This window comes from Heliangelus exortis, chromosome 17 (assembly GCF_036169615.1).
Source record: "Heliangelus exortis chromosome 17, bHelExo1.hap1, whole genome shotgun sequence".
NCBI lineage: Eukaryota > Metazoa > Chordata > Aves > Apodiformes > Trochilidae > Heliangelus > Heliangelus exortis.
Genome location: NC_092438.1, coordinates 10,630,818 through 10,658,499, shown reverse-complemented (window position 1 = coordinate 10,658,499; position 27,682 = coordinate 10,630,818). Strand labels below are relative to the sequence as shown.

The window sequence follows — 27,682 nt, the reverse complement described above, 5'->3', positions numbered from 1 at the left end:
CCTCCTGCCCCCAAATTTTGACTGTCTCCAGCAGGGGCCAAAGTGTGTGCAAAGGGAAGGGGATGAGAGCAGGACAAGCAGGTGAGGATGTTTCCCACGCGTGCCAGGGTGTGTGTTGCTGCTTCTCAGCAGACAGTTTGGCTCCCGGTGGGAATGGGAAGTGACCAGATGTACATTTGCCTTTTCCCCGTTTCACCTTGGGGTAAATAAACCCCGAGCAGGGGCTGTGCAGCACCCTGGGGTGCCAGCGGGCCTGGCTGCCTGTGTACCCAAGCCATAGCTCAGGAAAGGGACAGTTGACAAAGCCGGGTTACAGGTAGTGAAGGAGAGAAGAGGCTTTGAATCTGTTTGCAACACGTATTAATGATTAACAACGCCGCCTGCCACAGCAAAACAAACCCCAGGGCAGGAGGGATGCCACGGGCTGCTTTCAGCTCAGCCTTCAGACACCAAACGTCCGAGGGGTTCAGCTTTTTAGGGGAGCAGCAGGGTGGGGGGATTCTCCTTGAGGACCTGCCACGCTTGGGCTCTGCAGCTGAAGCACAGTTCAACCCGGTGCCTGTTGCTGCTCGGGACGATGCTCCACGCTGCCGGCAAGACCTCAGCAACCGCATGAGCCTGCCCGGCCGGCTCAGTGGCCAGAACCCAACAACCGATTTTTTTTTTTTTGGGGGGGGGGGGAGGAAGGAGGGCGGGTTTGTTTTCTGTCTCATCACTGTGGTTGAGCTCTCAGGAAAAAAAAAAAAGTCTCAGCGACTCCGGAGCGACCACGTGGCCCCACTGCCATCCCCGCAGGACCAACATGATGTAATCGCGGGCCCTGAGCCGTGATGCAGAATCACTCCACTCCGGGCCGCCTCGCTTATTGGCTGCGTGGCCCTGGTCCTACAGGCGGGGTTTTCCCTACCCCACAAACCCAGCTTACCCCGGGGAGCCCCACCCCTCCTGGCACCCATCGGCCTCTAAACCCACCCCAGCCCACCCAGCTACCCCCGGTCCTTCCTCCTTTCCCCTGACACGGAGGATGCTGCTTGTTTGCTTTGGTCCCCCGGAGCAGGGGAAAGCATCGCAAGGGCGGGTGGTTGGGGTGTAGGGAAAGCATCGCATGGGAGGCACTGGATGGGGGAGGCAGGGAAAGGGGTCCTGCAAAATGCAGCTTTGCCTGCAGCTTGTGGGAGAATAAAACTCTGTTTGTGCGTGTGGTTTCCCTTCCCCTCCTCCGTGACTCGCGGGAAAGGTTGAGCCCTGGGTCTCCCATGGGTTATTAAAGGTGGGTGACCCTGCCCTAGAGCCTCATGGGGCCATGGCATGTCCATCGCCCCAGCCCTGGAAACTTGACCCCTCCTCCTGTGGCACAGTCCTAAAAGCAAAGGGAAACCGGGAAACCTCCCACCACCACCGAGCCGGCTTTTCCCCGAATAGAGAAGTGGGGGGCAGGCACATCCCCCACTGAGGATCTCCCAAGGGCTTTTTTTCCTCAGCAGTGTTTGCAGTGGGCAAGAGATGTCCCAGTGTGTGGGTGAGGCTGCCCCAGCCCTCAGCACGGAGCTGAGCCAGGGCTCCCTGGGCTTGTCCCCAGCTCGGGCACAGGTTAATATCCCCAGTGCAAGGAGGCTCCGGAGGGGGTGAGGGTGCAGAGAGAGCAGTTGGGTTCTGCATCCATGGCTGTCACCTGCCATCTGCACTCACAGGGTGCTCTGGGTGGTCTCCGATGAGCCCCAGGTTGCCCCGTGGTGCCCTGTGCTGCACAGGGGTGCTCCTGTGCCACCGCATGGAAGCCACCAAAACTGGGGGAGGTTTTCATGGCTCAGCCACATCTAAACAATTCACAGGTAGCTTCAGATCATGCTTGGTGGTGCAGAAGAGGGAAAGACAAACTTTCCGGGGGCTTATGTTGCAGTGTAATTTCTTTTCCTAAATTATTCCCAGAGGTAAGACAACCCATGTGCCAGTGCAAGGCATAGTTGCACGGCCTTGCCCTGGCATGGGACCCCCACCCTGAGAGCCACCTCCTTTTGGGCAACCACGGGGCTGATGTTCCCCTGGCTTGGGACCTGCAGGTACCTTGGGAGGTGACATGGTGGCTTTGGTGTGTGGCCTCCATTAGATGTTGGCTATTTCTGCAGCCACGGCCACCACCTTCTCCCCATGCCAGCCCTCCTGCTCCCACACATGCCCTGATCCGAGGCTAAGTGATGTTTAATGCCCAGCCCAGGTATTTGGTGCCTGTGCCCAGGGCTCGGTGGCTGTCCCCAAGTGTCAGTGACATCCCGAGGGGACAGTTACTTCCCCAGGTAGTAACTGATGCCCGGTTTAGGGGCTGCAGCCGGTCTTGCTCCCTTCTCCGGTCCTGGAGCACCAGGTTCCCGCCCGGTGCCATCTCCGGAGGTCTCCATCCGGTGCCTCCGGGGGCCCCCCCCAGGTGGCTCCTACGGGGGTCCCTACCCGGTGCCCCGGGGCATCCGATCCCGGGGCCGGCGATGCGGGGCGGGGAGGCGGCAGCGGGGCGGGACACGGCGGGGGATCCGCCTCCGTCCCCTCCCTCCCTCCTTGCCCGCCCGGTAGCAGGTCTGGGCACGGTTCGCCGGAGCAACTTGGCGGCGCGTCCCCTTCCTCCCTCTCCCCGGGCCAGCGCGGCCATGGCGGGCGGGCGGCCCCGCCGCTCCTAGAGCCCCCGCTGCCGGGGTGGCACGGTTGATGTCGGTCACTGACCATGAGCACCCTCGCCTTCGACGATGCGGCCCTGGAGGGGCTGGCGCCGTCCCTTGGCCTCTCCGGGGCCAACGACATCGACATGGCCCTTCTCAGCGACATCGACGGTGCGTCCCGAACCGGGTTGCGGCGAACGGGGTCGGGCTGGGGCATAAGCGGGACCGGGCTGGGGGAATTAACGGAGCTCGGTGCACGGCCGGGACCGAGCTGGAGGTATAACCGCGGCTTGGGGCATAACAGGACCGGGCTGGAGGAGTAACCGGGGCTCGGTGCACGGCCGGACCGGGCTGAGGGTATAACGGGGGCTCAGTGCATTTCAGAGAACCGGGGCTCGGGACATGGCCGGCGGGAGCGGGTTCGGTGCATAACCGGCCTCGGTGAATAACCAGGGCTCGGTGCATTGCCGGGCTGAAGTTACCGGGCTCGGTTGCCGGTGCCGGCGTGGGGGAACGCAAGGAGCTGCTGGAGCTGGTGCTGGAGATGGGCGGTTCGAGCTGGCTCCGTTACCAGCGGCCGGCTCGGGGCTGGGGTGGAGGGTTCGGGGGGGGGAACAGGACAGCGGGACCCCCAAGCTGAAGGTCCCGGTGCCGGGACAGCCCCGACGGGGCCCCCACAGACCGCAACATCGTGTCGGCTCTAGCCCCGCCCCCTCCGTGACGTCACCGGTGGGGGGTTACTCCCGGTCATTCCCTCCAGGACTCCTGGGTTTCCTGAGCCAACCCAGCCGGGATGGGGTGAAGCGGGAGGAGGCTCTACACCGCCCCCCCGGGGGTTGGCACCCAGCAGCACCCACCGCCCCGCCGAGATGGGTGTGGGGCCCGTGGGATGGAGGTGCTGCCGAGGGGACCCCGCTTCGCGGGGGGATGCGCTCCCCACCGAGCTCTTACCGATGCTGGGTGCAGCATTACCATGTTTTTAGCAAAAAATTTGGTTTACTGGCCCTCAGCCATCCTCGTGACCACCGAGCCCTCCAGCACCTGCTGCACTATGGGGCCCAAGGTGGTCTCTCCTCCTGCACTTGAGCTGGAGGTGGCATCCCAGGGCTGGTGGCTCATCCCAAGGGCAATCTGGGCAGATCCAGATGCCACCTGCCTCCCCAGCTGAGGTTTTGGTCAAGGATGATCCTTCCCCAGTGTGGGATTTTTTTGCCGCAGGGCCATCTGAGCCACCTTGTGCCCCATGGGCCCATGGTTCCATGCCCAGCAGTCCCTGGGTGATGGCAGGTTGTCACTCGTCCCCACGCCCACCCTGGGGTGGCTGTGGGATGCACACCCACGGGTGGGTGTGCCCTGTACCCACCAGGACCCAGAGCCATGTGGCTCTGCCCCACGGGCTCCCATGGCCTGGAGCAGTGGGGTGGGGACAGCCGTGGCACTGCCGGGTGATGGTGTGGGTGGCAGAGGGTGCCACAGGGTGGAATATCTGGTGGGTGCTGGGGGGCTGGGACAGCTATTCCCACCCCTGTGATGGGCAGAAGGAGGAGGGGGGGCAGGAAGGAGAACCCCCTCTCTGCACCCCCAAGATTTGCTGTGTCACCCCTGCACCTCAAGGGAGCTTTGGGAAGGGGTGTCTGTTGAGCCAGGAGGGTCCAGGCGGAGACATCCCCTGCCCCCCCGGGAGGAAACCCTCCCTGTGCAGAGAGGGATGCCGAGGGCTGGATGGATTTTGGGGGAAAATGGGGTTGCCCAAAGACCCCTGTCCTTGTGGGGTGTCTCCAGGTGCTGGGCATGGAGTGAGAAACGTCATGCGGGGCTGGAGAGACATGGGGGGGGGGTAAGGGGGGCTGTGGGCAAAGGGGTTAGTGGTGGGTGACCCTGAGTAACACTGGCTGGTGACAGCGGGGTGTCCGGCAGTGACCCAGTGCCGGGCTCACCTTGGCTGTGCCACGGGGCTGTCTGGGGGCGGCCGGCGGCGATTGGTGGAGTCACATCACCCCATGGCTGCGGGGGGGGGGGGCACGGGGAGGAGGCCACAACATGGCTTGGAAATATCCCTGTGCCTCGGCGTGGGGCTGAGCAGGGACCAGAGCTTGGTCCTGGGGACATGGAGAGAGCCTTGGAAGGTACCCCCTCCCCACCATCCTTCTCCTGCCCACCTGGGGGGGGTCACCACTGGGGACCTCTCGGGGTGCTGCACCCCCTTATTGGGGGTGTCTGGGGCTGTGCAGCTCAGTGGGGGCACCTTGGGGGGGGGCTGTGCACATGGAGGTATCACTGGAGGGGCACTCTGGGTCTGTGTGTGGGGGGTACCACTGTGGGGTCTGTGTGCATGGGGGTGCCATGGCAGGGGCACCTTGTGGGGGTTGTGCATGGGGGTGGCACTGTGGGAGCACCCCGAGGGCTGTGTGCCTGGGGGAACCACTGTGGGGGACATCCTGGGGTGCTTTGGTGGGAGCATCCCAGGACATCTTTGGGTACCCCAGTGGGGAGACATGGGGATACCCCAGGACACCTAGGTCCTATCAGTCAGGGAAGACCCCTCCCCACCTCGAGGTTTTTTAGCCCTGGGGGGGTGTGGTGGGCAGGCGTGCCTGGCACAAGGGGATGTCCCAGCCCAAGATCTCCCCTGGTGCAGGGGCTGTTTTGGGGATTGTCAGGGTTTTCAGCTCTGCTCCCCTTGATCTTAGAGACAGGCTGAGATCTGCCCTGACATCCCCAGAACTGGGCTGCAGCCTCTACCAGTACCAGTAACCAGAGACCGGCCACCCATCTTGTGAGTGCTGTGCCTCAGTTTCCCCACTAGCAGCGTGGCTGGGAGGCTGCAGGAAGCAGGGCACAGCAGATTCCTGGGCTCCCAGGCAATTTTGCATCTGAATTAGGAGGATCTTTCCCCAAAGATCGGTGGGGTGGGCAGCATGGGGCCAGCCAGGGGACTTCTAGGGCCTTAGTGTCCCCTTGGAGCTGACGGCATGGCCGGGGGGGGATGTTTTGCAGACATGCTCCAGTTGATCAACACGCCGGACAATGACTTCTCGGGGCTGTTTGACTCCTCGTTCAGTGCCCCCGACAGCGCGGTGGCCCCGGGGCTCTCCCCAGCCCCGGGCACCCTTGGTACTTACCTGGGGCCCAGCAAGCCACCCCCCACCACCCCCACCAGCAGTGTCTACCCAGGACCCTCCGGGATGGCAACCTTCACCCCACAGCCCACAGCCCCGCTCCAGGCAGCACCGGCACCAGTACCAGCACCGGGTGTCAAGGAGGAGCCGGTGGCCGTGGCCAGCAGCCAGCCCCAGCCTGGCATGATGGTGGCCCCCAGCTTCGTCCCCGCGTCCCCCGCTGGCCAGTTCAACCCCCAGCCCTTGGTGGGCTACCAGAACCAGCACACCTTCTCTGGTGAGGATTTGGGGGTACAGGAGGTGGGATCAGGGCTCACTGGGTGGGGAAGGGGCTCATTGTGGGGGACTCCCACGGGGTGTGTGTGTGTGTGTAGGGGATGTTCTTTTGGGATGGGGGTGTCCAGGGTGGGCTGGTGCTGGGGGTCCAATAACACTGTTCTCTGCTCCATGCCCAGCTGTGCAGCCTGGGGGTGCAGGGCAAACCCTGCCCAGCCCCCTGCCCACCCCACAGCCGGGCCAGCCTGTGGCACTGCCTGGCCCCGTGCAGAGCGTGGCTCCCCCGCAGCTCCTGGCCCCCGCCACCCCCCAGCCCGTCTCATCCCAGATCCAGCCGGTGCCGGTAAGCCCAGAACCAGGGGTTGGGGGGTCCTTGTGCTCCCTTTCCCCAGGTCCACTCACCCGTCCCTTTCCTCCCAGGTCCTGCTGCAGCCCCATTTCATCAAGGCTGACTCCCTGCTGCTGACAGCTGTCAAGACAGACGCCGGCAGCTCCAAGACCTCCACCATCACCTCCCTGGCCACCAGTGCCAGCGGTTCTGCCACCCCCCTGCAGGTGCCGGTAGGTCCCAGCACCGGAGTTCTGGGGTGGGGGAGACGCTCAGGAACCCCCACCGATGCCACCCCGCATCCACACACAGGCGCTGGTGAGCGGAGGGACCATCCTGGCCACGGTGCCGCTGGTGGTGGATGCCGAGAAGTTGCCCATCAACCGTTTGGCACCCAGCGGGAAGGCGGCGCTGGTGCAGAGCCGGGGGGAGAAGCGCACGGCCCACAACGCCATCGAGAAACGCTACCGCTCCTCCATCAACGACAAGATCGTGGAGCTCAAGGACCTGGTGGTGGGCACTGAGGCCAAGGTGGGAGCCTGGGGGGGTTGGTGGGGAAAAAGTGGAGGGGCTTCGCCCCGGAGTTTGGTCTGAGCCATCCTTGCCCACTGGCAGCTCAACAAGTCGGCGATCCTGAGGAAGGCGATCGAGTACATCCGCTTCCTGCAGCAGAGCAACCAGAAGCTGAAGCAGGAGAACCTCACCCTGAAGATGGCCATGCAGAAGAACCGTGAGTAGAAGGGCAGGTCTCAAGGGAGGTTTTGGGAGCTGCCATTCCTCCAAGCACCCCTCAGCTCATTCCACTCCCCACAGAGTCCCTGAAGGACCTGGTGTCCTCCTGCAGAGGGGGGTCCAAGGCAGAGGCCCCCACGGAGGTGGTGAAGGCGGAGGTGATGGAGATGCTGACACCACCACCCTCAGACGTGGGCTCTCCATCCCACAGCAGCCCACTGTCACTCAGCGGGGGCAGCAGCAACAGCAGCAGCGACTCAGAGCCTGACAGCCCCCTCTGTGACCATGGCAAGGTAGGGGGGGGCTGCTGGGAGGGATCCCCCCTACCCCAGTGAGGTGGGGCATCCACCACAGAGTCCACCAAGAGTTACGGGTAAAGGAGTTGGGAGCTCTGAGCTTGAGCTCTGAGGCTGCTCCTTGCCCAATTTGGGGCTGGAGGGAGGGATACTGGGGTGTTGTGGGGTGCAGTGGGCTGCTTCCCCCTGTTCTGGCCCAGAATGTGCTGTGACCCATGCTCTATGCCCTGAATCCCATAGTTGTGCCTCATCACCATGCCCTGTGCCTGTACCTGTGTCCTGTATCCCATACCCTAAATCTTAGCCCTGTGCCCATGTCTCAGTGCTCATGGCAGCTTTGTCCACCCAGGTGAAGCAGGAGCACCGACCACCACCCTCTCCCAGCAGCCAGGGTATGCTGGACCGGTCCCGCATGGCCCTCTGCGCCTTCGTCCTCCTCTGCCTCTCCTTCAACCCCCTGTCCTCCCTCCTCCGAGGATCTGGTGCCTCAGCACCTGTGGGGAGTGCAGGCACTGCTGGCCCTGGCAGGAGCATCATGGCCGAGTCTGGCACCGTGGGTGAGCTCTGGCATGGGGTGGGGGTTCTTGGGATGGAGGACATAGGGATGGAAGCTCTTGGGGTAGAGACCATGGAGATGGAAGCTGTCAGGCTGTTGGGATGAGCCCTTGGGATGGACACCACTGGGATGGAGGCTGTTGGGATAGTTATTTGGGAGATCATCAAAGAGGGTGTGATGCAAAGGCTGTTGGGATGGGGCTGCTGAGGTGAAGACCATCAGGATGCAGGATACTGGGGTTGGTGGGCAATAGGAGCTTCCTGGGTCGAGGCTGTTGGGATTGGAGCCCATCAGGATGGAGACTGTTGAATGGGAGAGCATTGGGGTGCTCATGGTGGTCATGGAGGGTATGGGGTGAAAGCCATCAGGAGGTGGGCAGTCTCAAGGTGGTCCTGAACTGGGAGATGATGGGGTGGAGGATGCCAGGGTGAACATGGGCCAGAGGCCATTGGGATGGAGGCCGTTGGGGTCCGTGGGGTGGGCGTGGGTTGGTGGTGACACTGATTTTCCCCCCCTCCTCATGCAGAGGAGCCGTGGGGGTGGTCGCAGTGGCTGTGGCCCACCCTGGCCTTCTGGGTGCTGAACACCGGGCTGGTGCTGGGGGCGGTGGTGCGGCTCTTTGTCTGCGGGGAGCCCGTCACCCGCCCCCACTCCGAACCCTCCATCCTCTTCTGGAGACACCGCCGCCAGGCAGACCTCGACCTCCACCGGGTAAGCCCCGCCCCCTCTTCAAACTGCACAATTCCCGCCCCTCCCCCCTCCCCTGCCCCACCCACTCTGACCACGCCCCCATTGTGCCCAGCACCTGCTCTCTGGCTTAGCCCCGCCCCTTTTGGGGGCTTAGCCCCGCCCCATGCCCAAGCCCCGCCCCTGACCCGCCCCCCCGGTGGTCGCAGGGGGACTTTGCGCAGGGGGCTCAGCACCTCCGGACAGCGCTGGGGGCCCTGGGTCGGCCCCTGCCCGCCTCCCACGGGGACCTGGCCTGCAGCCTGCTCTGGAGCCTCCTCCGACACCTGCTGCAGCGCCTCTGGGTGGGCCGGTGGCTGGCTGCCCGTGCCGGGGGGCTGCGCCCCGACCCCCCGTCCCGCGACCACGTCCGGCAGAGCGCCCGCGATGCTGCCATGGCTTACCACCGCCTGCACCAGCTGCACCTCGCTGGTATGGACCCCTGAGCCCACCTCCCCTGAGCTCCCCGTGTCCCCTCGATCCCTTTGCATCCCTCCCCGAGTCCCTCACATCCCCTCTGAGCACTCTGTGTCCTCCCTGAGCCCCTCACATCCCTCCTGAGACCCCCACATCCCCATGGACAGCCCCTGAACTTCCCATGTTCCCCCTCAGTGCCCTAACCTCCCCAGCTCTCTCTCCTATGTCCCCACTGAACCCCACACGTCCCCATGAACCCCTCGTATCCCACCTGAACCCCCCTGACATCCCTGCATCCACAGTGATCCCCCCACATCCTCCCTGAACCCCTTTGACCTCCCCACAGCCCTCCTGATCTCCCTGTATCCCCCTGCACCTCACATATCCTCCCTGAGTCCCCCACATCCTCCCTGAACGCCTTTGACCTCCCCACAGCCCTCCTGACCTCCCTGTATCCCCCTGCACCTCACATATCCTCCCTGAGTCCCCCACATCCCTCCTGAACCCTTCCTGACCTCCCTGCATCCCCGACAATCCCTCCCCTCACACCCCCATTGAGCCCCCCCACCTGTGTACCCCCACAGGGAAGCAGGCAGGGGGGCACCTCCTGGCCATCAACCTGGCCCTCAGCGCCGTCAACCTTGCCGAGTGCGCCGGTGACGCCGTCTCCGTGGCCGCCCTGGCTGAGATCTACGTGGCGGCCGCCCTGCGGGTCAAGGCCAGCCTGCACCGCTGCTTCCACTTCTTGGCCGTGAGTGAGGGGGGACAAAGAGGGTCCCACGTGTCCCCTGGGATCCAGCCTCTGACACCCCTTCTTCCCCTTCCTTTCTCCCCGCAGCGCCCTTTCCTCTGCAGCGCCCGGCGCGTGGCCCTGTCCCACGGTGGGGCTGTGCCCCCCGCCATGCAGTGGCTCTGCCACCCCTTGGGCCACCGGTTCTTCGTCGATGGGGACTGGGCCGTCAAGGGTGTCCCAAGGGAGACCATCTACAGCTCCACTGGCAACCCAGGTAACAACCCCCCTGCACACAACCCCTCAGCCCCACGTTTTAAGGTGACGGCGTGCCCGCTCACCCCCCCTCTGTGCTGCAGTGGACCCTCTGGCACAGGTGACCCAGCTCTTCCGTGAACACCTCCTGGAGAAGGCGTTGTGCTGCGTGGCCATGCCCGAGCCCGGCCGCCCCGCTGCCCAGGGAGAAGGGTGAGTGCCAGGGTGGACACCCTGCACCCCCCAACCAGCCTAGGGTTGGCCATGCTCAGTCCTTGGGTTCATGTTTGAGTCCCTCATGACAAGAAGGACACTGAGGGGGACTGGAGCTGGGGAAGGGTCTGGAGCACAAGGAAAAGGGTCTGGAGATCTTAATGAGGAGCAGCTGAGAGAACTTGGGGATGTTCAGCCTGGAGAAGAGGAAGCTGAGGACTGACCTGGTTCTCTGCAACTCTCTGAAAAGTGGTTGGAGCATGGGCTTTAGGTCTCCTAAGTAACAAAAGGAAAAGTCCTCAGGTTGTGTCAGAGGAGGTTTCGATTGGAGATTAAGAACAATTTCTTCATGGAAGGGGTTGTCAAGCCCTGGCACAGGCTGCCCAGGGTAGTGGTGGAATCAAAGCCATGGGGATGTGATGCTGAGGGACATGGTCTGGGAAGTGCTGGGTTAAAGGTTGGACTGGATGATCTCAAGGGTCTTTTCCAGCCAAAACAACTTGATGATCATATGGTCCCTCTCCCAGCAGGCGTTTCTCCGATGCTCTGGAGTACCTCCAGCTGCTCAATGGCTGCTCTGATGCCAGCAGTGAGCCTGGCCCTGCACCCTCCATCAGCTCTGGCTTGGCTGCTGTCACAGGTGAGGTTGGCATCTCCCCTACCAGGGGAACACTTCATGTGGGGGGGCCGTGGGGCTGGTGGACATCCTGCTCCTGTGTCCCTCTTGCCCTGCAGGCACCGACCCTGTGTCCAAGTGGTGGGCATCCATCATTGCCACGGTTATTCACTGGCTGCAGGGAGATGAGGAGGGGGCTGAACGCCTCTACCCGCTGGTGGAGACCATGCCCCGGGCACTGCAGAGCTCTGAGTGAGTCCTGAGGACATCAGGGACACGGGGAGGGGTGACAGCTTATCACGTGCATCCCATCTCTTTTGGGTTGGGTCGCTAACCCACTCCGTGCTGCCTAGTGCCTGCTGGTGGGGGGCACTGGAGGGGGACACAGCCACGCTCAGCAAGGGTCCTGCAGTCACCATGTCCCCCCTGCGTTGCAGGAAGCCCCTTCCCCGCGCCGCCCTGCACTCCTTCCGCGCCGTCCGCGCCATGCTGAGCAAACAGGACAGCCTGAGCCACTGCGAGAAGGCCAGCAGCTGCCTGCGGGAGAGCCTGGAGCTGGGCAACCCCCCCAAGGGCAACATCGACAAGGTGAGCCGGGGGCTTTGGGGGGAGAGGGGGGGAGGCAGCAAGGTGGCCACCCAGCCCTTGTGGGTAGCCCCCATCCCTGTCGGGAGGTGCCCCTGGCCCTCGCGGGGGTGCATTGTAGTTGCATTGCATGTGTCAGACCGGAGTGCAATGCCCCTGCCGTGCAGCCCGGCGGGGGACCCCGCGCAGCACCGCCTGCCCGCAGGGACCTCCTCGGAACCCACCCCCCCCGAGTCCGTCTGTCCATCCCTCCCCAGCTCACCCAGCTCCCCTTGCTCCCTCCCTGCCTCGCCTCCAGGCTGTCCAGCTCCTGCTGTGTGACCTGCTCCTGGTCACCCGCACCAACCTGTGGCAGCAGCAGATGACCGCCAGCCAGCAGCGCAGCTGCCTCTACCAGGCCTCTGCCCTCGAGCTCCGTGGCTTCCAGCAGGACCTCAGCAGCCTGCGCCGCCTGGCCCAGACCCTTCGCCCCGCCATGCGCCGGGTGAGCCCCCCAAACCCTCCTCCTAGAGGGTCCCCTCGTCTTCTGCCTCCCCAGCCACGCTCATTGTCCCCCCCCCTTCCAGGTGTTCCTGCACGAAGCCACCGCCAGGCTCATGGCTCGGGCCAGCCCCACGAGGACCCATCAGCTGCTGGACCGCAGCCTGCGGAGGAGAGGGGTGCAGGGCAGCAAAACAGGTGGGACATGGGGTAGGAAGTCCCCCCCCTTGGGTGCTATGTCCTCAGGGGAAACCCCTCCCCACACACACAGCACCCCAGCAGCACTGGGTGATGGGACATGAGGTCTTCCTGCCCCTGTGGTGGCACCTGCTCTGGGGTGGGTGGGAGGTCCTCATATCATGAGAGAGCACCCCAGGGAGGGTTGGTGGCTTTGTGGGGCACGTTTAGGACTGGCACCTGCTCTGGGGAGGGCAGACAGCTCTATCACCATACCAGAGCACCCAAGGGAGTGTTGGTGGCTTTGTGGGGCACCCGTAGGGCTCACACCTGCTCTCCCCCTGTGCAGCTGGTGAGCCCGAGAGCCACCCCACGCCGCGGGAGCACGCCGAGGCTCTGCTGCTGGCCTGCTGCTACCTCCCACCCAGCTTTCTCTCGGGTCCGGGCCAGCGGGTGGGCATGCTGGCTGAGGCTGCCCGCACCCTGGAGAAGCTGGGGGACAAACGGACGCTGCACGACTGCCAGCAGATGATCATCAAGCTGGGCAGTGGCACCACTGTCACATCGGGCTAAGCTGGGGAAGGAAGGGGGGGGCACGCTGCCAGCCCCCCCCGCCAACCCCCCACAGCTCTTAGGATGTTGGGATGGGGGTGGCTGAGGGTGGTGGGGAGGCGTGTGCCTCAGTTTCCCCCCTGGGTTGTGAGCTGCTTCTGCGGGAGCAGTTTTTAAGGTGATGGGGAGGTTGGGGAGGGGCAGGTTGGTGCCCAGTGGCACCGGTGGTGGGTGTGGGGGGGTCCTCGGTTTGGGATAGCCACGCGTGGGGCACCCCGAGTGGGCTCAGCCAGCCCCATGGCGCTGTCCTGATCTCAGCCTGCTTGGGTGACGGGACGTGGGGACCTCTAGTGACACTGTCGCAGTATTGCATGGCATTGGGATGCTCGGCCAGCCTGGCCCAGTGCCACCCAGTGCCACCCACAGCCCTGGCACTGCGTGGGGACCTGGCCTCCTTCTCATCTCCTGGTGTCCCGTCCCCCCCCTTTGGGTCCCTCTGCCACAAGGGGGGAAGGGGGGCTTGGGGTGTTGGGGTTGCCCTGACCTTGCTCCCATTGTAGGGGGAGGGGGTTTGGCCCCAGAGGGTGGCTTAGGGCTCCCTCCACCACCGTGCCCCAGGTAGGCAAGAGGCCCCCCCAGCACTGAGCAGTACCCCCCAGCACTGGCCCCCCCCTTCCAGTCCTCCCAGTGAGGAGCTGCCACTGCCCCCTAGCATGGCCAGGCCTGAGCACTGTTGAAGGGGTGGCACAGGGCTCCCAGGGGACTGGTGGGTGCCCCCCATTCCCTTGCTGCACCCCCTCCCCTTGTACATAGCCTCCCCCTCCCTCAGCCTCTTCCCTCCCCCCCTCCTTTGCCTTTTTAAACGGTATTTTCATAGTTGGAGAGTTTTGTACAGACCATTAAAGCTGATTATTTATACTGGTGTGTCCTGGACTGGAAGGGTGGGGACAGGCACCAAATCTGGAGGGGCAAACAGAGTCTGGATGGGGCAAGGGGGACCCCACACCCCCCAAGCTGGGCATCCCCTGCCTTCACCCCACAGGGGAGGGCTGCATAGGATGTGGGGGGACAAGGGTGGCAGGGACAGGGACACTGGGTGCCAAGGGACCCCAAACACACCCTCCTCACCCCAGGATGACGTGAGGGGGCTGTTCCCCCACTTCATACCCCAGCCCTACATCTGGACCCTGGGTGCAGGTGGCACCTGGGGACAAAGGTGCCAAGCAGGGGCCTGACACAGCCCTTAGGGGACCCCTGGTAACCAACCCCCAGGATAAAGAGGCCACGAGCAGGGCGCCACGTACTTCCAAAACAATCGTTGTATCTTTATTGACGCTCTGAATGCAATGACCTGTTTTTTACTCTTAAGGAAAATAAACATCTTTTAGAAACAGCTTGTTACACACAATCTTCAGTGTGAAGCAATATACTAATAAGAACACTAGTCTTAACATTTACAGTCTTCATATATATTATATATATGTATATGTATACATATATATACACTATATAATGAGGCAATATATAATACACACGGTTTACCATTTTACAGTCATATGTACAAGATGTCACTAAAAATAGCCAGATTTCAGGCAACACTGCCAGGGACACTGGGATTTTAATTTTTTTTTCTTTAAATTAATTATTTTTATTATCTTCTTTTTTTTTTCCCCCCTTTTTTTATATTATTTTTAATGTATGTTTTTCACTCCCGTGTCCAAGGCAAGCTGCTGAAATGACAGACATTTTGTGGCCAGCAAACCTTGAGGGTGAGGGCTGGGTGGGACGGAGGGGATGTGACAGCTGGAGGGGACACGGGGCGCTGGCTCTGCAGGGACAGAGTAGGGGAATGGATGGGGCCAGAGCCCCCCCCTCTTTGCAGGACACATGTGGGGGTGGTTGGCAGCTCTGTGTTGGGTTTTTTTTTATGGGATTCAGGGTGAATTCACCCTGGTTTGGTTGTTTGCTACCTATGCTGGGGTGGGGTGGTCCAAGGTGTGTAGGGTGCAGGGACTGGGGAGTCATGCAGGGCACCCTGCAGGGGTATGGGCAGGGGGTGATCCCAGTGCTGGGCAGCCCCCCCAGCTCCACCAAAGGTGGATGGGAAGGGAAACAAAAGCTGAGGGATCCCAGGGCAGCAAGGAGCAAGTCAGGGCCATGCAGAGGGAGGAAGCCAGTGCCTCCTCCTCCTCCAGCTAGGACCCAGTTGCTGTTACCTGGGAGCCGTTTTTGGGCTGCTTGCACCCTCTCTTGCACCAGGATAAAACCCTGGGGTCTGCACCCAGAGATTGAGGTTTACACGCAGAGCCAGGGGGTTTGCACAAGTGCAAAGAGCAAAGCCTGTGCCCAACGAGAGGAGCCACAGAGGTGCTCCAGGAGCAGGGTGGGTTTTAGGGTCCCCGGGTGTCTCCAGCCCAGCAGTGCCAGTGCCCCATGGAGCAGGAGGGGGGTGGGTGGGGGGGGTGTGATGGGCCGGGGTGAGGGAGCAGGGCTGGAGCAGCCAAAAATCCCGAGCTCCAGTGGGGTACCTGGCCCCCCAGGATGGGCAGGGTGGGAGCAGACAGGAGGTGGAAGAACGAAACAGAAAAAGCAGAGTGGTGTTCCAAACAGCAGGCCGTTGTTTTGTCTTTTTTTTTTTTTTTTCTTTTTCCTTTTTGTTCTTTTTTTTTTTCTCCTTTTTTTTTTTTTTTTTTTTTTTTTTTTTGTTCTTTTTTTTGTGTTCTTTTTCTTTTTTTTTTTTTCCCTTTTCTCCGCCGCACATATATACAGACAGACACCATGAGGTTTGCTGAAGGCAACATCTCAGATCAGATCAGTGTGAGATATGGAGAGCCGGGACCCACGGGGGGGGTCTCCGACAGCCCCACAATAAGACAACATCGCCGGGACCCCCGTGGACACGGTTCCCCCGATTCCCACCCCCCCCTCCCGACCCCCCATGTGCAGCGATCCCGGGGGTCCAGATCCACCTCTCCTGGGAGCCAGGCCGGGTTTTACCGGGACCCGGTGGGGAAAACCCGGCGCTGGTTCTGCCCCCCCCGAAATGGGCTCGGGCAGGGGGCAGACGGGGAGGGGGGCGGCAGCGCTGCGCCCACCTGCAGTGGGGGGGGGCCCGGTACAGCCCCTCTCTGCTCCCAGGGCGCTGCCTCCTCCGCCGGTCCCTCACTGGTGGGTGCCCGTGGGGGCTACAGCGGCTGCCTCTGCAGGAAGAAAGGGGGTGTCAGGGCTGGGGGGTGTCCTCTGGGGTCTGGTCACCCGGGGGTGTCACTATCAGCAGCCACCCTGCCCACCCGCAAGTCGCTGGGCACCCACCCCAGATGCAGAGCTTTTAGCAAGAGTTTAATTATCACCCAATACCTGGTCAGCAAGCAGGGAAAGGGGATTAAACCCACCCACCCACCCTTCTTGCAGCCCGGCTGGGGGTGCCCACAACAGAGGTACCCCCCAGGGATGTGATGCCCCTCTGCAACACCCTGTGCCACAGAGGGACGTAGTCAGAAGGTAGGTGCCCCTACCCCAGGGGCTGCAAAACACTTTCGGGGGGGGGACAGGGGGTCTTACCTTATGTTTAGGACATTTGAGAGAGAAGCTCTCTTCGGTTAATAAGCAACCTGCAAGGAGAGGAGATGGTGTCAGGGGAGTCCTCACATGCTAGGATGGCTGTCCTTGAGCAAAGGGGACACAGCATCCTGCCAGCACCAGGACCATGAAGGTTCATGGTCTGGATGGTGGTGGGTGCATCTACATGAAGGGTTCAGCTAAGGCCAGCCAAACTCAGGACACCGGATAGCACTGCTAGGGCAGAGGACACTGCCATCCCAGCTGGCAGAGAGCCACAAGCTCTTGGCTCTCTGGTGGGCTCAGGCCTCATGGAGCAGCTGGGCCATGGCCAGCTGGGTTGGAGGGAGCTGGGGGTCCCCACAGACCTGTCCCTGTGACCCAGACTCACCTGTGTCGATGGCACACGTGTAGTGGTAGGTGTGGGGACACCCCTTCTGGCAGCAGCTCACTGTGGCTCCTGCTTGCTGGCAGCTCGAGCACTTCTTTAAATGGAGGCAGGGATGCAGAGCAGGGAAGGAGAGACGCAGAGAGACAGAGAGACCCCATCAGAGCCCTGGGTGAGAGCAAGGCACCCCGAAAGCATCCTCCCCCCCATACTGGCACACTGCAGGCAGTGCCATGCCTCTCACACAGCCATCTGCAGCCATACACGAGGCTTCTACCTGCCATACTGCTCCCCATACTGCAGGCACCGAGCCTGCAGCCACAATCTATGGGGCAGGAGGTGAGGGGACATGGCCTGGACCATGCAGTGGCAGAGAACTGCAGTGTTCCCTGTCTTCTGCCCCATCCCCATCGGGTACTGCAGGGATGGGAACAGCCACACTGCAAGCATGGACACCTGGGGATGAGAGATCTGATGGGTCCAGCCCCAAACCTGTTTTAGGGGGCTTGACAGGGGCCCCCTGCCTGTGGCTGTCCACTTCCTCTCCCCAGCACAAAAGCTCCATGTCCCCATGGCGAGCTCCCAGCAGCATCCTCACATTTTCCTCACTCAGTGTATCCATGCTCCTCTCACTCTGAGAAAGGAGCAGAGCAGGGCTGTCCCCTCCCTTCAGCTCCCCTTCCCTTGCTGCCCATCAGACCACGTCACACCCGTTTTCCTCTCCCATCCTTCCTTTGCCAGGCTGTGTCTGTCCCGCTCTGAGCCACACACAAATGTGACCCACCCACCAGGCTCAGAATCCTCATGGTCCTGGGGGACCAAAACATAACAAAGCAAACACGCTTCTACGCCTGAAAGTGTGGGGGTGGGAGTTGGGTGCTATCAGGCATGGCAGCACAAAACACATGGGAAGGCAGTGAGGTTCATGGTGTCCGCTCCCCCAGGACACCTTGCTATTCCGAGGTGCTCATGGGTCAACCCTATTAATTTTCATCCCGGCCTGAGGTGCAGCCATGGCAATGGCTTTGGCTGTAGGAGGCTGGCAGGAGATACCACCCTGTGGTGCCACGCCAGCCAGGTGGGCAGCCGAGCTCTTACCAGGTCAGCAGCTGCCTTGACGGCCTCCTGCAGCCCGTAGAGCTTCCCCGCCACCAGGAAAACCCCAGCGGTCCATACGGCACAAGCCTCGTGCAGCCAGTGCTCCTGCGTGTCACCTGCCGGCTCCTGCGGCAGGGACTCGGCCTTGTGACATTCATGCCGCCGGGGCTTTTCGGCCACCTCCTCGCCCTCTGTCCTCTCGTCACAGCAGTAGCAGCTCTGCAGCCTACGGAACATGCCCCGTGGGCTGGAACGCAGCGAGCTCTGCTTGGCTGCCTCACCAGAACCCTCCGGCCGAGCCATCTTGCTGCCAGCACTGCAGCCGCCCTCCGTCCCTCGGGCTGCCCGCTCGGACGCGGCGGCAGGGGGAGCGGCATCCTCGCCCGGCCCCTCTGTCCGCGCCTTCTCCTTCAGCCGCGACTTCTTCTTGGGCAGGCAGTCCTCGGGGTAGTAGGGCCCGCAGAGGTCCCCCAGGTCCTTGTAGTTGGCGGGGTTGCGGCACAGGCAGCAGACCAGGCAGGCGGCACTCAGCGCCTTCGACACCACCGGCCCCATGTGCATGGTGGAGGAAGAAGGCAGGGCTGCCTGTGGAGGTGGTGCTGGCCCCGACGGTCCCCGCAGCAGCCGGGCCTCCTCGACAGGCGAGTTGATGACGGTGCAGGTGGTGGTGAACTCGCCGCGCCGCTCCACGTGGATGTACGGGGCGAAGTGGGGAGCCCGGTTGTCGGCACGCAGCCGCTTGCAGGAGATGTACTTCAGACGGATCTCGGGCTCGGCGGGCTGCAGCAGCGGGGCCTGCTGGGACTGCTGCCTCCGCCGTTTGCCGCGGCTCTTGCACCGCGCTGGCACTGCCTTGGCCTTGCCGTGGGCCAGCCGCTTCCGCTGCCGCTTGGAGTAGCCATTGTAGTTGGAGTGGTTGGCCCGCGGCCTGGGCCCCCGTGCTGGCCCAGCAGTGGGGCGTCCCTCAGGGGGACTCTCGCCACTCCCTGCCTCCTCCTCGCTCTTTGGTTTCTTCCCCTCCCACACTGCCTCCTCCCCACCACCACTGGCCCCGGCCACACGCTCCCGGGGCAGTGTTGGCAGCGGAGTGGAGCCCATGGGCGCTTTAGCCATGCCCAGCGCCGCTGCTTTGCCCTTTCGGTTCCTCTTCTTGGGCAGAAGCCCCAGGCTCTTGGCCGTGATGGTGGAGCCAGGCTGCACCCCCAGGGCTGGGGCACAGGCCTCGCCCTGGCAGCCCTCAGCAGAGACCTTCTTTCCACCACCCAGCTTCCCCTTTGGTGCCCGGCCATTGGGGTTTCGGCAGAGCTGCTCGGCGATCGGTGCAGTGGGCATCTTCTGTGCTGCCACCGGTTTGGGCAGCCGCATATCACCTGGGGCCACCCCGCTGTGCTTCACCGCTCGCTCCCTCTCCGCCCCCGCGGGGCCCAGGGTGGTGCCATAAGTGGCCATTGTGGCCGCTGCTGCTGTGGCTGCAGGTTTGCAAGCGAACTTCTTCAGGTTGGGAGAGGTGATCTTCTGGACGATGGCCTCGAGCTTGAGGCCGCGGCCCTTGCGGGGAGGCAGCACTTTGGTCTTGGTGGCCTCCTGGAAGGCTGCCCGGGAGGTGATCTTGATGCAGACGTCAGGGGCCTCCTTCGGCAGGGGGGGCTTTGGGATGGCTTCGCCGGAGCTCTTGGGGGGCAGCTTGGCTTTCACCTTCTTGGCCACTGGCATCTTCTTAAATAGGCTAGGGGTGGCTTCCTGCTTCTCCTCCTTCACACCGCCACTGTTGCTCCGCAGAACCAGGTTCCTCTTCTTAGCAGGGATGGGGGAGATGAAGGTAGACTTCCTCTTCAGTGAGTGCAGGGACCGCTCAGATATCTTGCCCCCCATGCCTGGCCCTGCTTTGGGGAGCTTCATCCTGGCACCCACTTTGCCCTCCTTATGGGGGCTGCCCGGGGCTGCCAGCTTGAAAGCAGGTGGGAGGTGGTTATTGGAGATGAGCTTTTTGGGCACCTTGCAGTTCTTTAGCCGGACATCAGCTGCCCGCTTGCCTCGCCGCCTCTTGGTGTAGAAAACCTCCTGCGTCTTCGTCCGGGAGCGCAGGATCATCGACCGCTGGTCCCTCTCCCCAGCCTCTACCATGTCCCCCTCTGGTGGTGTTGGCCCTGCCGCCTCCTCCACTGTCACCAAGCCTGGCACCAAGAGGGTGGCATCGCCAGCATTTTGGACCACCTTGGGGGCTGACCGGCCACTGCGTTTCCTGGCTTTGAAAGCCACCCGCTGCTTCACTCCACAGCCTGGCTTCTTCCCCAACTTTTCCTGGTGTGAGGGGGCCTTCAGCCCTTCCAGCGGTGCTGGGGCACGGGGCTCGGCGAGGGCGGTGAAGGAGCGAGTGCACATGCGTGCCGGCAGACCCTCAGCTGGAAACCGGGGTGTTTGGCTCTGGGCATTCTTGCTCGGCATCTCCACCTGGCCATCTGGCCTGAGGCAGGCACTGGCCATGCCACCAGCAGCTGGCAAGTCACTGAAGGGGCTGGGCACAGCACTGCCAGGGCCATCTTCCTCCGGCAGCCGGCAGTGGACCCTCTTGTTGCGGAGGCTCTTTCCCCGCGAGACTGGTTCCGTCTTGCCCAGCGTGTTCTCAGGGGTGAGAGGCTGCTTCACCATGACCGACGGGGCAGATTCAGCATTGGCCACCTCTGGGTGGGACGTCTCCCCACCACCGCTCTCATCCTCTGGCTGGATGTGGGGCAGGGAGGACTTGAACCAGCTCTTCACCTTAGTCTCTGTGCCCACAGCAGGGCCCAGCAGGATGATGGACTGGCCAGAGAGGCGTGGGGTGGGAGCCGAGCTCTCCTTTTCCACCGTGCTGACGGTTTCCTCAGCAGACATGGGCACCTCACTGGAGGACAGCACAGCAGGCATCTCTGTGGGCTTTGGCGACGAGGCATCGTATGTCACCGACTTCTGCTCTGAGCCAGGCAGCTCACAGAGTGAGGAGTACTCCTCTGCCTCCAGGTCCGACTCCTTCAGCTCTGGTGAGGAAATGATGGGGATCTCACTGAAATCCCCAGCCGAGCAGCAGTGCCGGGTGTCCTGCAGCCACCTCTCACTGTCTGCTTTCGTGGCCTCATCATAGGTCAAGGTCTCTTCCTCTTCCTCCTCCATCGCCTGCTGGCTGAAGTCCTGAGCTGGCTCGCTCTTGGCTGGTTGCTCACCATCACACAGATCCAAGCCACAGGCATTTTTTTTCTCCTTGCAGGAGCCCACCAATTTGCTGGGGAACAAGCCCTTCGGGAGGTCAGTGGCTTGCAGCTCCTTCCACCGCAGGCACGCCTCACCCAGGCTCTCCTCTGGCCACTCAAAGTGCTCCATGGTGTTCTCGGACCCCACCGAGTTGGCAGTGGTGTTCGAGTAGCAGCTGTATCCGGCAGCTCCGGCGCTTGACGTGGCTGCCGGGATGCTGGACTTGGAGTTGAAGGCCAGTGGGGCAGCATCCTTCAGTGCGTCCTTGGTCTCGGTGGCAGCAAACTCCACCTGGGGACCCTCATACACCTCCTCACCAAAGTCCTTCCCTGTGTTTGCCCCTGAAGCCTTGTCCAGCTTGAGAGGCTCAGTGAGCGTGCTGGTGTCACCCTGGCTGGGCCAGGCACCCTTCACCATGGAGTCCAGGCAGGGACGGTGGTTCTCCATTTGGAAAGGGGACTTGGTGGCCTCCTTGCTCAGCATGGGTGAGTTGGCCCAGGCTTTGTCTGCCTTCTCGCTGATGGCGTCCTGTAGGACAATGATCTCAGAAGCCAGCTCCTCCTGGGACAGGGCACTGAGGAGCAGCCGGGGACAGTCCCGTTCATTGGTCACGTACTTGGTGAAGGTCTCCAGGGGGAGGCTGGCGTGGATGCTCTGGAAGGAGTCATCTGATTTGGTGGACATGTCATCTGGGGAGGTCACGGAGCAGGTAGACACTGACTCGGGCTTCGCCTTGGAGTTGCTGTTGACACGGGCAGGGCTGCGGTTCTGGTTGCAGAAGAGGAAACTCCTCTCCAGCTGGTCCTCTGACCCACTCAGATAATCAGTGTCCTGTGTCTCGGCATGGACGGACTGAGGGGTGCTCAGCGGGTCAGACAGGGGGGTCCCCACCTGCTCTGCTGAGTAGGTGCTGCTCTCAGGGCTGCAGTGCTGCCCCTTGAGCTGCTCGGGGGTCCTCGATGGGGTCTTGATGCCCTTTTTCTGGGGCACAGTTGCTTTGGAGAGCAGCAGCTGCTGGACAGTGTTGGAGATGTTCTCCACTTGGGAGGTGAGCGCTGTCAGGCTCTGCAGGCTCAGGTCTGACAGCAGATTTTCAGGCAGTTTCTCCTTCTGCAAATTTTTGCAGTTCCCAGATTGAGCATCAGGGCTCGTCCCATCGGTGGGAGAAGGGTTCAGCAGCGGCATGAAGTGACTGTGGTCGGTGATGCTGGCAGGGAAGGCGCCGGTGCTCAGCGGCTGCTGGCTGTACTGGAAGTTCTCCAGGTTGGGCATCAGCGGGGAGGGAGTGGAGCTGTAGGACGGGGACCTGCCAACGGAGCGGGCCGGCGAGTGGCTGGCGCTGGGGCTGAAGGTCTGGTAGTACTGCTCTGGGGTCCGGACGGGTGGCGCATCACCCTGGCAGTAGGTCTGACCTGGCTGGTTATAATGTTGATACTTGGCCAGGTTTTGGTAGTGGAGGGTCTCCGGGCCATGATGCCGTCCTTGCAAGGACTGTGGAGGCTGCGGGGCTTGTGGTGGCTGCGGGGGCTGCGGCGGCGGCGGTGGCTGCGGGGGCTGCGGTGGGGGCTGCGGGGGCTGCTCGTAGCCGATGCGGTTGGCCTGGTAGCCATGCAGGTTGGGCACACGAGGGCCAGGGGCCAGGCTGGCAGCGCTGCTCAGGGGCCGCTCCAGCGGTGGCTGCCCCGAGGGTGCCGTGCAGCTCTTGTAGGAGTGCGCCGGTGGCGAGGAGTAGGTGGAGGAGGCAGGGAAGGACTGTGAGTGCTGCCCAAAGTGAGGGCTCTGCGAGAAGGGCATGGGCGAGGAGACGTCATTCGGCAGCTTCTGCCGCTGCAGCTTGGGGTAGGGGAGCGCAGGCGGCTGCTGCTGTGGTGCCTGCTGCTGCTGCTGCTGCTGCTGCTGCTGCTGGAAGTGAGTCCGGAAGGGAAGCGGGGTGGTCGCAGGCTCGTGGTACGGCCGCCCGCCCACCAGCGCTGCTGCCGCCGCCGTCTTCTTCATCAGGCTGTCCTCATACTTGGCCACGCCACCCGGCAGCGCCTGCGCTTGGCTGCCCCAGCCCTGCAGGCTCTCGTCCCCCGAGTAACGGGCCGGGTAAGGGCTGTTCTCCTGCACGGCGTAATTGGAAAAGGCTGGCCTGCCTTGCAGCTGCTGCCCTGCTAATTGCTTGTTCCCCCGGTGGTATTTCTCCACCGCGCTGTTCTCGTAGCCTGGGTAAGGCAGTTGCTGCTGACTGTAGTACTCCTTTGCCACCAGCCTCTGCCGCTCGCAGTTCGGCCCTGCCTGACTTTGATGCCTGTAATTCTCCAGGCGTGATGCATCTTGTGAAGTCGGCTGGTAGCTCTGCTGGTTGCCATGGAAACCACACCTTTCTCGAAAGGACTGCATGGCGCGGGCTCGTTATCTGCGAAGAGAGAGAGGCGAGAATTCAAATGAAGCCTCGGCCACCGCGGCGGGGCTGGGGAGCACGGCCGGGCACGGAGAGGGGCCGTGTCACCTGCACCGCAGGAGCATCGCCCTGCTCACTATGGCATCACCCTGCCGGCACTGCATCGCCCTGGCTGGCACCCTGGAGCGTGGCACCCTGCGCTGCATCACCTCGCATTGCCTCGCAGCACGTTGCTTTGCATCGCGTTGCCCTGCACAGCATCATATTGCATCGCATCGCAGTGCTCTGCATCGCCCTGCATCTTGTCACCTTGCATCACATCACCCTGCATCACATCACCTTGCAGCCCGCTGCCCTGTTGGTGCCCTAGATCGCAGCAGCTGGCTTTGCATCACCTCGCACTGCCTGCCATGGCAGCGTGTCACCCCGCATCACGTCGCCTGGCCTCGTGTCACCTCTCCTCGCATCTCCCTGCTCCACAGCAGGTGCCTGCAGCCCTGGGGGTCCCCAAGTCTCCCTCCAGCTGAGACCTTCCCCACCTCTGCAGCCCACCCTGCTCTGCAAACCTCCTCCCTGCCTGCCCCATGCCTCTCTGGGACCCCCTGCACCATGTCAGGGTCTCCCAGCCCCCTTTTTTTCATCCCCCACCCTCCCCCCCCAGGGACACAGGGAACCCGTCAGGCCCTTTGAACACCCTGCTTATCACCATTCTTTTTTAATTATTGGGCTAATTACTGGGAGCAGCATCGGGGAGGGCCAGAACCGCAGGCTCTGCTGAAAAAGAAAAAAGTCATTTAAACTTGCTGGCTTTGCCTGTCTCTGCCTGCTGCTGCCTCCTGCAGCCCCCAGCCAATCTCCCCTGTTCCAGTGCGATCCCATCTGGAAACTGATCCCCCCACCGTCGGCATTAAACATCCCAATTTCCCAGCCCTGCTTGTGGTAGGTGCTGGGAAGCATCTGGGTCACCCGTTTGAGCTCGGAGGCAGAGGAGTGGCTCAGTGGCAGGGGGAACACATCCTTCCTGTCACATGCTGCCCTCTGGCACGGCTGGTGCTGGCTTAGCTGCCACCCGTTTCAGCCCAGCACCATGCCCCCTCGGTGCCCCATCCCCTTTTTTGGTTGCTTTCCATGCCCACATCTCACAAGCTGCACAAGCCACTAGATGCAGTTAAAGCCTCAATCCCAGGGAAAAGAGGAGTCAATGAGAAACCCGGTACCGCCGCGCAGTGCTGCCCTGTCCTGTGCCGGGGCTGATGGAACAAAGGCAGCAAAATCAAAGCCAGGCCTCTGGGGCTGCCCCGGGCGGCAGCGAGAAAATTAAAGGCAGAAAAGGGCCCCTCGCTCCACGTGGAGCAGGTTTGAAAAATGAAATCAGCTTGAGAAGACCCCGGGCTGGTGCTTTAAGGGGAGGTTCCCCACCCCACCCCCCTTTCTCTTTTATTATTAATTACTGTTATTAATTAATTATTGCTCATTTTCCAAACAGCTGAGACAGTTCCAGGCTGAGCAAAAGCACGCGGTGCGAGGGGACTGACTGCTCACCGGCACGGAGAGGAGGGGATGCACAGAGGGGACCGTACCTGCAGGGTGCCAATGCACGCAGGCTGTGCACACATGCAGGGTTTGCACAATTGCAGGCTGTGCACACATGCAGGGTTTGCACACTTGCGGGCTGAGCTTGCCCTCAGGGTTGGCAGAGTTGCAGGCTGTGCATGCACGCAAGGTTTCCATACTTGCAGGCTGTGATCCATGCAGGGTTTGCAGACCTGCTGGCTGTGCATGCCCCGGAGTTCCTGCAGCCCCCACACCGGGGGGGGTCGGGGGGAGCGGCCGCTGCTGTTGGGGGCCGGGAGGGGACAGACACATCACCAGCAGCAGCCGGAGGCCAGCTCTGCCCTCAGCTCAGCCGCGGCTTTGCCGGAGAAGGGCTGTAACAGATGTTGCCGCCTGATGTAGGCTGTTTCCGAGCAAACGCTTTAATGGCATCAAATCAAGCTGTCGACAGCAACGAGGTTACGGCCCTTCCCCGCGTCCCGGGGGCCCTGCACACTCGCTCCCCCCTCCACTCCCCTGCTGGATGTGTTCTCCCGGCTCTGAAGAAGTTCCCAGCCCAGGTCCTGCTGCCCCCACGATGGGAATCGATAACGGAGCCATCGGACATGGCTGCAGGAAAACGCTCGCCCTTGGTGGCCCTTGCAAAGCTACCACGACTGCAGGCAGGGCTCACGGCCCGGGTCCCCAAGGCATGTGTAGGAGGAGGCGGGGACTTGGGGACATCATGGTGCCCGCAGCCAGCATCATCCTGTGCCCCCCCCAGCGCAAGGAGCTGCGCACACCTCTGGCTACGGCCACTCGGGAGCATCCCGTCCTCAGGGACATGTGGACAGCCCAGCCAGCTCCGCGGCTCCCAGCACAGCGCTGGTGTCACCCTTAAGGGACACGCCAGGACCCGCTGCATCACCTTGTGCATGACCCGGGGCCGTGCTGCAGAGCCCGGGGCTGATCCGGAGCCCCGTGTGGCACTGCCAGGCTGGCACAGCCACTCACACCCGCTTGCAGGGTGGCTCTCAGCCCGCCTGCTGCTGAGGAGGATTTGTGCTGCGCGGCTGAGTTTGGTGTTCCTTTCCTCCCCCTCCAATCCCTCCTTCCTTCCTTCCTTCCCTGCTTGCTTTCCATTCCTCCCCCTTCCCCTGGGCTGGCCAGGGACGCGGCAGGATGGGATCCGGAGCCCTCTGAAGTCAGGCCAGGATCTTCCGTGGCTGGGGACCCTCGGTAAGCACTCAAGACCCCCAACGCCCGGTCTCGGGGGGCAGCGGGCATCTCCCCATGCTCTCTGCATCCCCTTGTCTCCCGCATTCCAGCCGCGCTTCCCAGCTGCTGCTCATCCCGGGAGGGACTTATCCGGAGCCCCCCCCGCTCCCAGCCCGGCTGCTCCCTGGCCGCTGCGCCATCAACAAGCAAGGACTCGACGGCTAAAAATAGCAGCAGGGCTGCTGCTGCTTCGCCATGGACCTCGGACCCCCGTTCCCTTTATCACCCAACCCTCGCTCCACCACCAAGGGGTGACTCGAGGTGGCACTGGGTGGGAGGGGAGCAAAGGGATGGACACCCCCTCCCCCTTGGTAGCTGTCGTGAGGGGATAAGTGCCTATCAAGGAGCGTCAGCCCTGGATTTGTTTAATTGCGAGCTGGTGGAGTTTAAAGAAACCCTTTCTGGCCGGCTGCCACACCGCAAACTGCTCCGGAGGATTTGGTTATTAAGGGAGGAGAGAAAAGGGGAGCTGAGGGGGGAGCTGGAGGGGGGAATGCACAGCCCAGGAAAAGGCATCCTGCCCCAGGAGCTGGGAATGAGAGGAGTTGGAGGGAGAACAGACAAGACAGACCGACCAATCTCCCCCCTCCGGCGGTGCAGAGGGACCCGCAGGCTTGCCCGGGGCAGGGGGTAACCCTCAACCACCCTCTTGCCTGTCCCTGTACCCCACGGACACCCCCGCGGTGCCTGGCACGGGGAAGTGGCACCCAGCTTGGGGGGGCAATGCACCCTCTTGGGTGCACCCCCTGTCAACACACTCCCTAAACCCCTTGTTAAAACTCCTTCTTCAGTGTGTAACCCTTTAATGCACCCTTTTCCCTGTGAACCCCTTTAATACACCCTCCTTCACATGAACCCCTTTAATACAGTCTCCAGTGCACCCCACTAATACACACTCTCCTCATTGAACCCCTTTATTAAGCCCCCTCTAATGCACTCTTTCTCATTAATACATCCTCTCTCCAGAGCACAGTGCACCCCATTACTGCATCCCCCCCCGCTGAGCCCCTTTAATGCCTCCTCTTGCCGGCACACCCCGTTAATACACCCTCTCCCCAACAAACCCCTTTCAGACCCAGCTCCCCCTCCCCCCTCCAAATGCACCATTAACACACCCAATCCCCTCCCACAGCCCCATCCCACTCCACACACAGTTTGGGGGGGGGGGAGGGAGGGCGTTACCCACAAGGCCAGCCCCCCCCCCCTCCCCGGCTCTCCCTCCCTCCTTCCCTCCATCACCCCGATCCTCCCCCTCCCCTTTTTTTCGGCGCTCAGCCGACCGGAGCAGCTGTTCCCTCCACACTTCACTTGCCCACAGATGATGATAAATGGAGCTGGGGCCGTGCCGCCCATTACACAGGGGTGGGCAGACGTGGGTAGTGAGGAGGAGGGATGGGGGTCTCCCCATCTCCTGCAACCCCTATGTATAAGGCTATTCCTCCCAGACAGCAACGGGGGGAATTCCCCAGGCGGGTACCCCCCCCAAAAATCCTCTCCAAGGAGGGGTACC

The 27,682-nt window shown here is 62.4% G+C and overlaps 2 protein-coding genes across 6 annotated transcripts in view; one reads left to right on the top strand and one right to left on the bottom strand.

The window, feature by feature from the left end:
* The first annotated feature begins 2,541 nt into the window (after positions 1 to 2,541).
* SREBF1 (sterol regulatory element binding transcription factor 1) lies at positions 2,542 to 14,099 on the top strand. 4 transcript variants are annotated; one of them, XM_071761160.1, is made up of 19 exons: positions 2,542 to 2,819; positions 5,646 to 6,044; positions 6,223 to 6,386; positions 6,464 to 6,604; positions 6,684 to 6,902; positions 6,987 to 7,101; positions 7,185 to 7,396; positions 7,749 to 7,956; positions 8,482 to 8,666; positions 8,852 to 9,113; positions 9,683 to 9,849; positions 9,937 to 10,105; positions 10,188 to 10,296; positions 10,827 to 10,936; positions 11,032 to 11,164; positions 11,350 to 11,500; positions 11,796 to 11,981; positions 12,064 to 12,175; positions 12,504 to 14,099. In XM_071761160.1, the coding sequence occupies exons 1-19, from the start codon at positions 2,714 to 2,716 to the stop codon at positions 12,725 to 12,727; spliced, it is 3,372 nt and encodes a 1,123-aa protein (XP_071617261.1). In that variant the 5' UTR covers positions 2,542 to 2,713; the 3' UTR covers positions 12,728 to 14,099. The 4 variants fall into 4 exon arrangements, with proteins under 4 accessions (XP_071617261.1, XP_071617258.1, XP_071617257.1 ...); XM_071761157.1 differs by having other exon boundaries at positions 9,937 to 10,093; positions 10,170 to 10,296; positions 12,504 to 13,624; XM_071761156.1 differs by having other exon boundaries at positions 9,937 to 10,093; positions 10,170 to 10,296; positions 10,824 to 10,936; positions 12,504 to 13,624.
* A 1,224-nt stretch (positions 14,100 to 15,323) lies between these two features.
* The window catches only part of RAI1 (retinoic acid induced 1), a 71,087-nt gene continuing 58,728 nt past the window's right edge, over positions 15,324 to 27,682 (bottom strand). For both annotated transcript variants that reach the window (XM_071761155.1, XM_071761154.1), the window contains 4 exons: positions 17,751 to 23,376; positions 16,656 to 16,749; positions 16,268 to 16,317; positions 15,324 to 15,906 (listed from right to left, as the gene is read on the bottom strand). In XM_071761155.1, the coding sequence (XP_071617256.1) occupies positions 15,892 to 15,906; positions 16,268 to 16,317; positions 16,656 to 16,749; positions 17,751 to 23,360 (5,769 nt within the window). In that variant the 5' untranslated portion in view covers positions 23,361 to 23,376 and the 3' untranslated portion in view covers positions 15,324 to 15,891. The remainder of the gene's footprint in view (positions 15,907 to 16,267; positions 16,318 to 16,655; positions 16,750 to 17,750; positions 23,377 to 27,682) is intronic.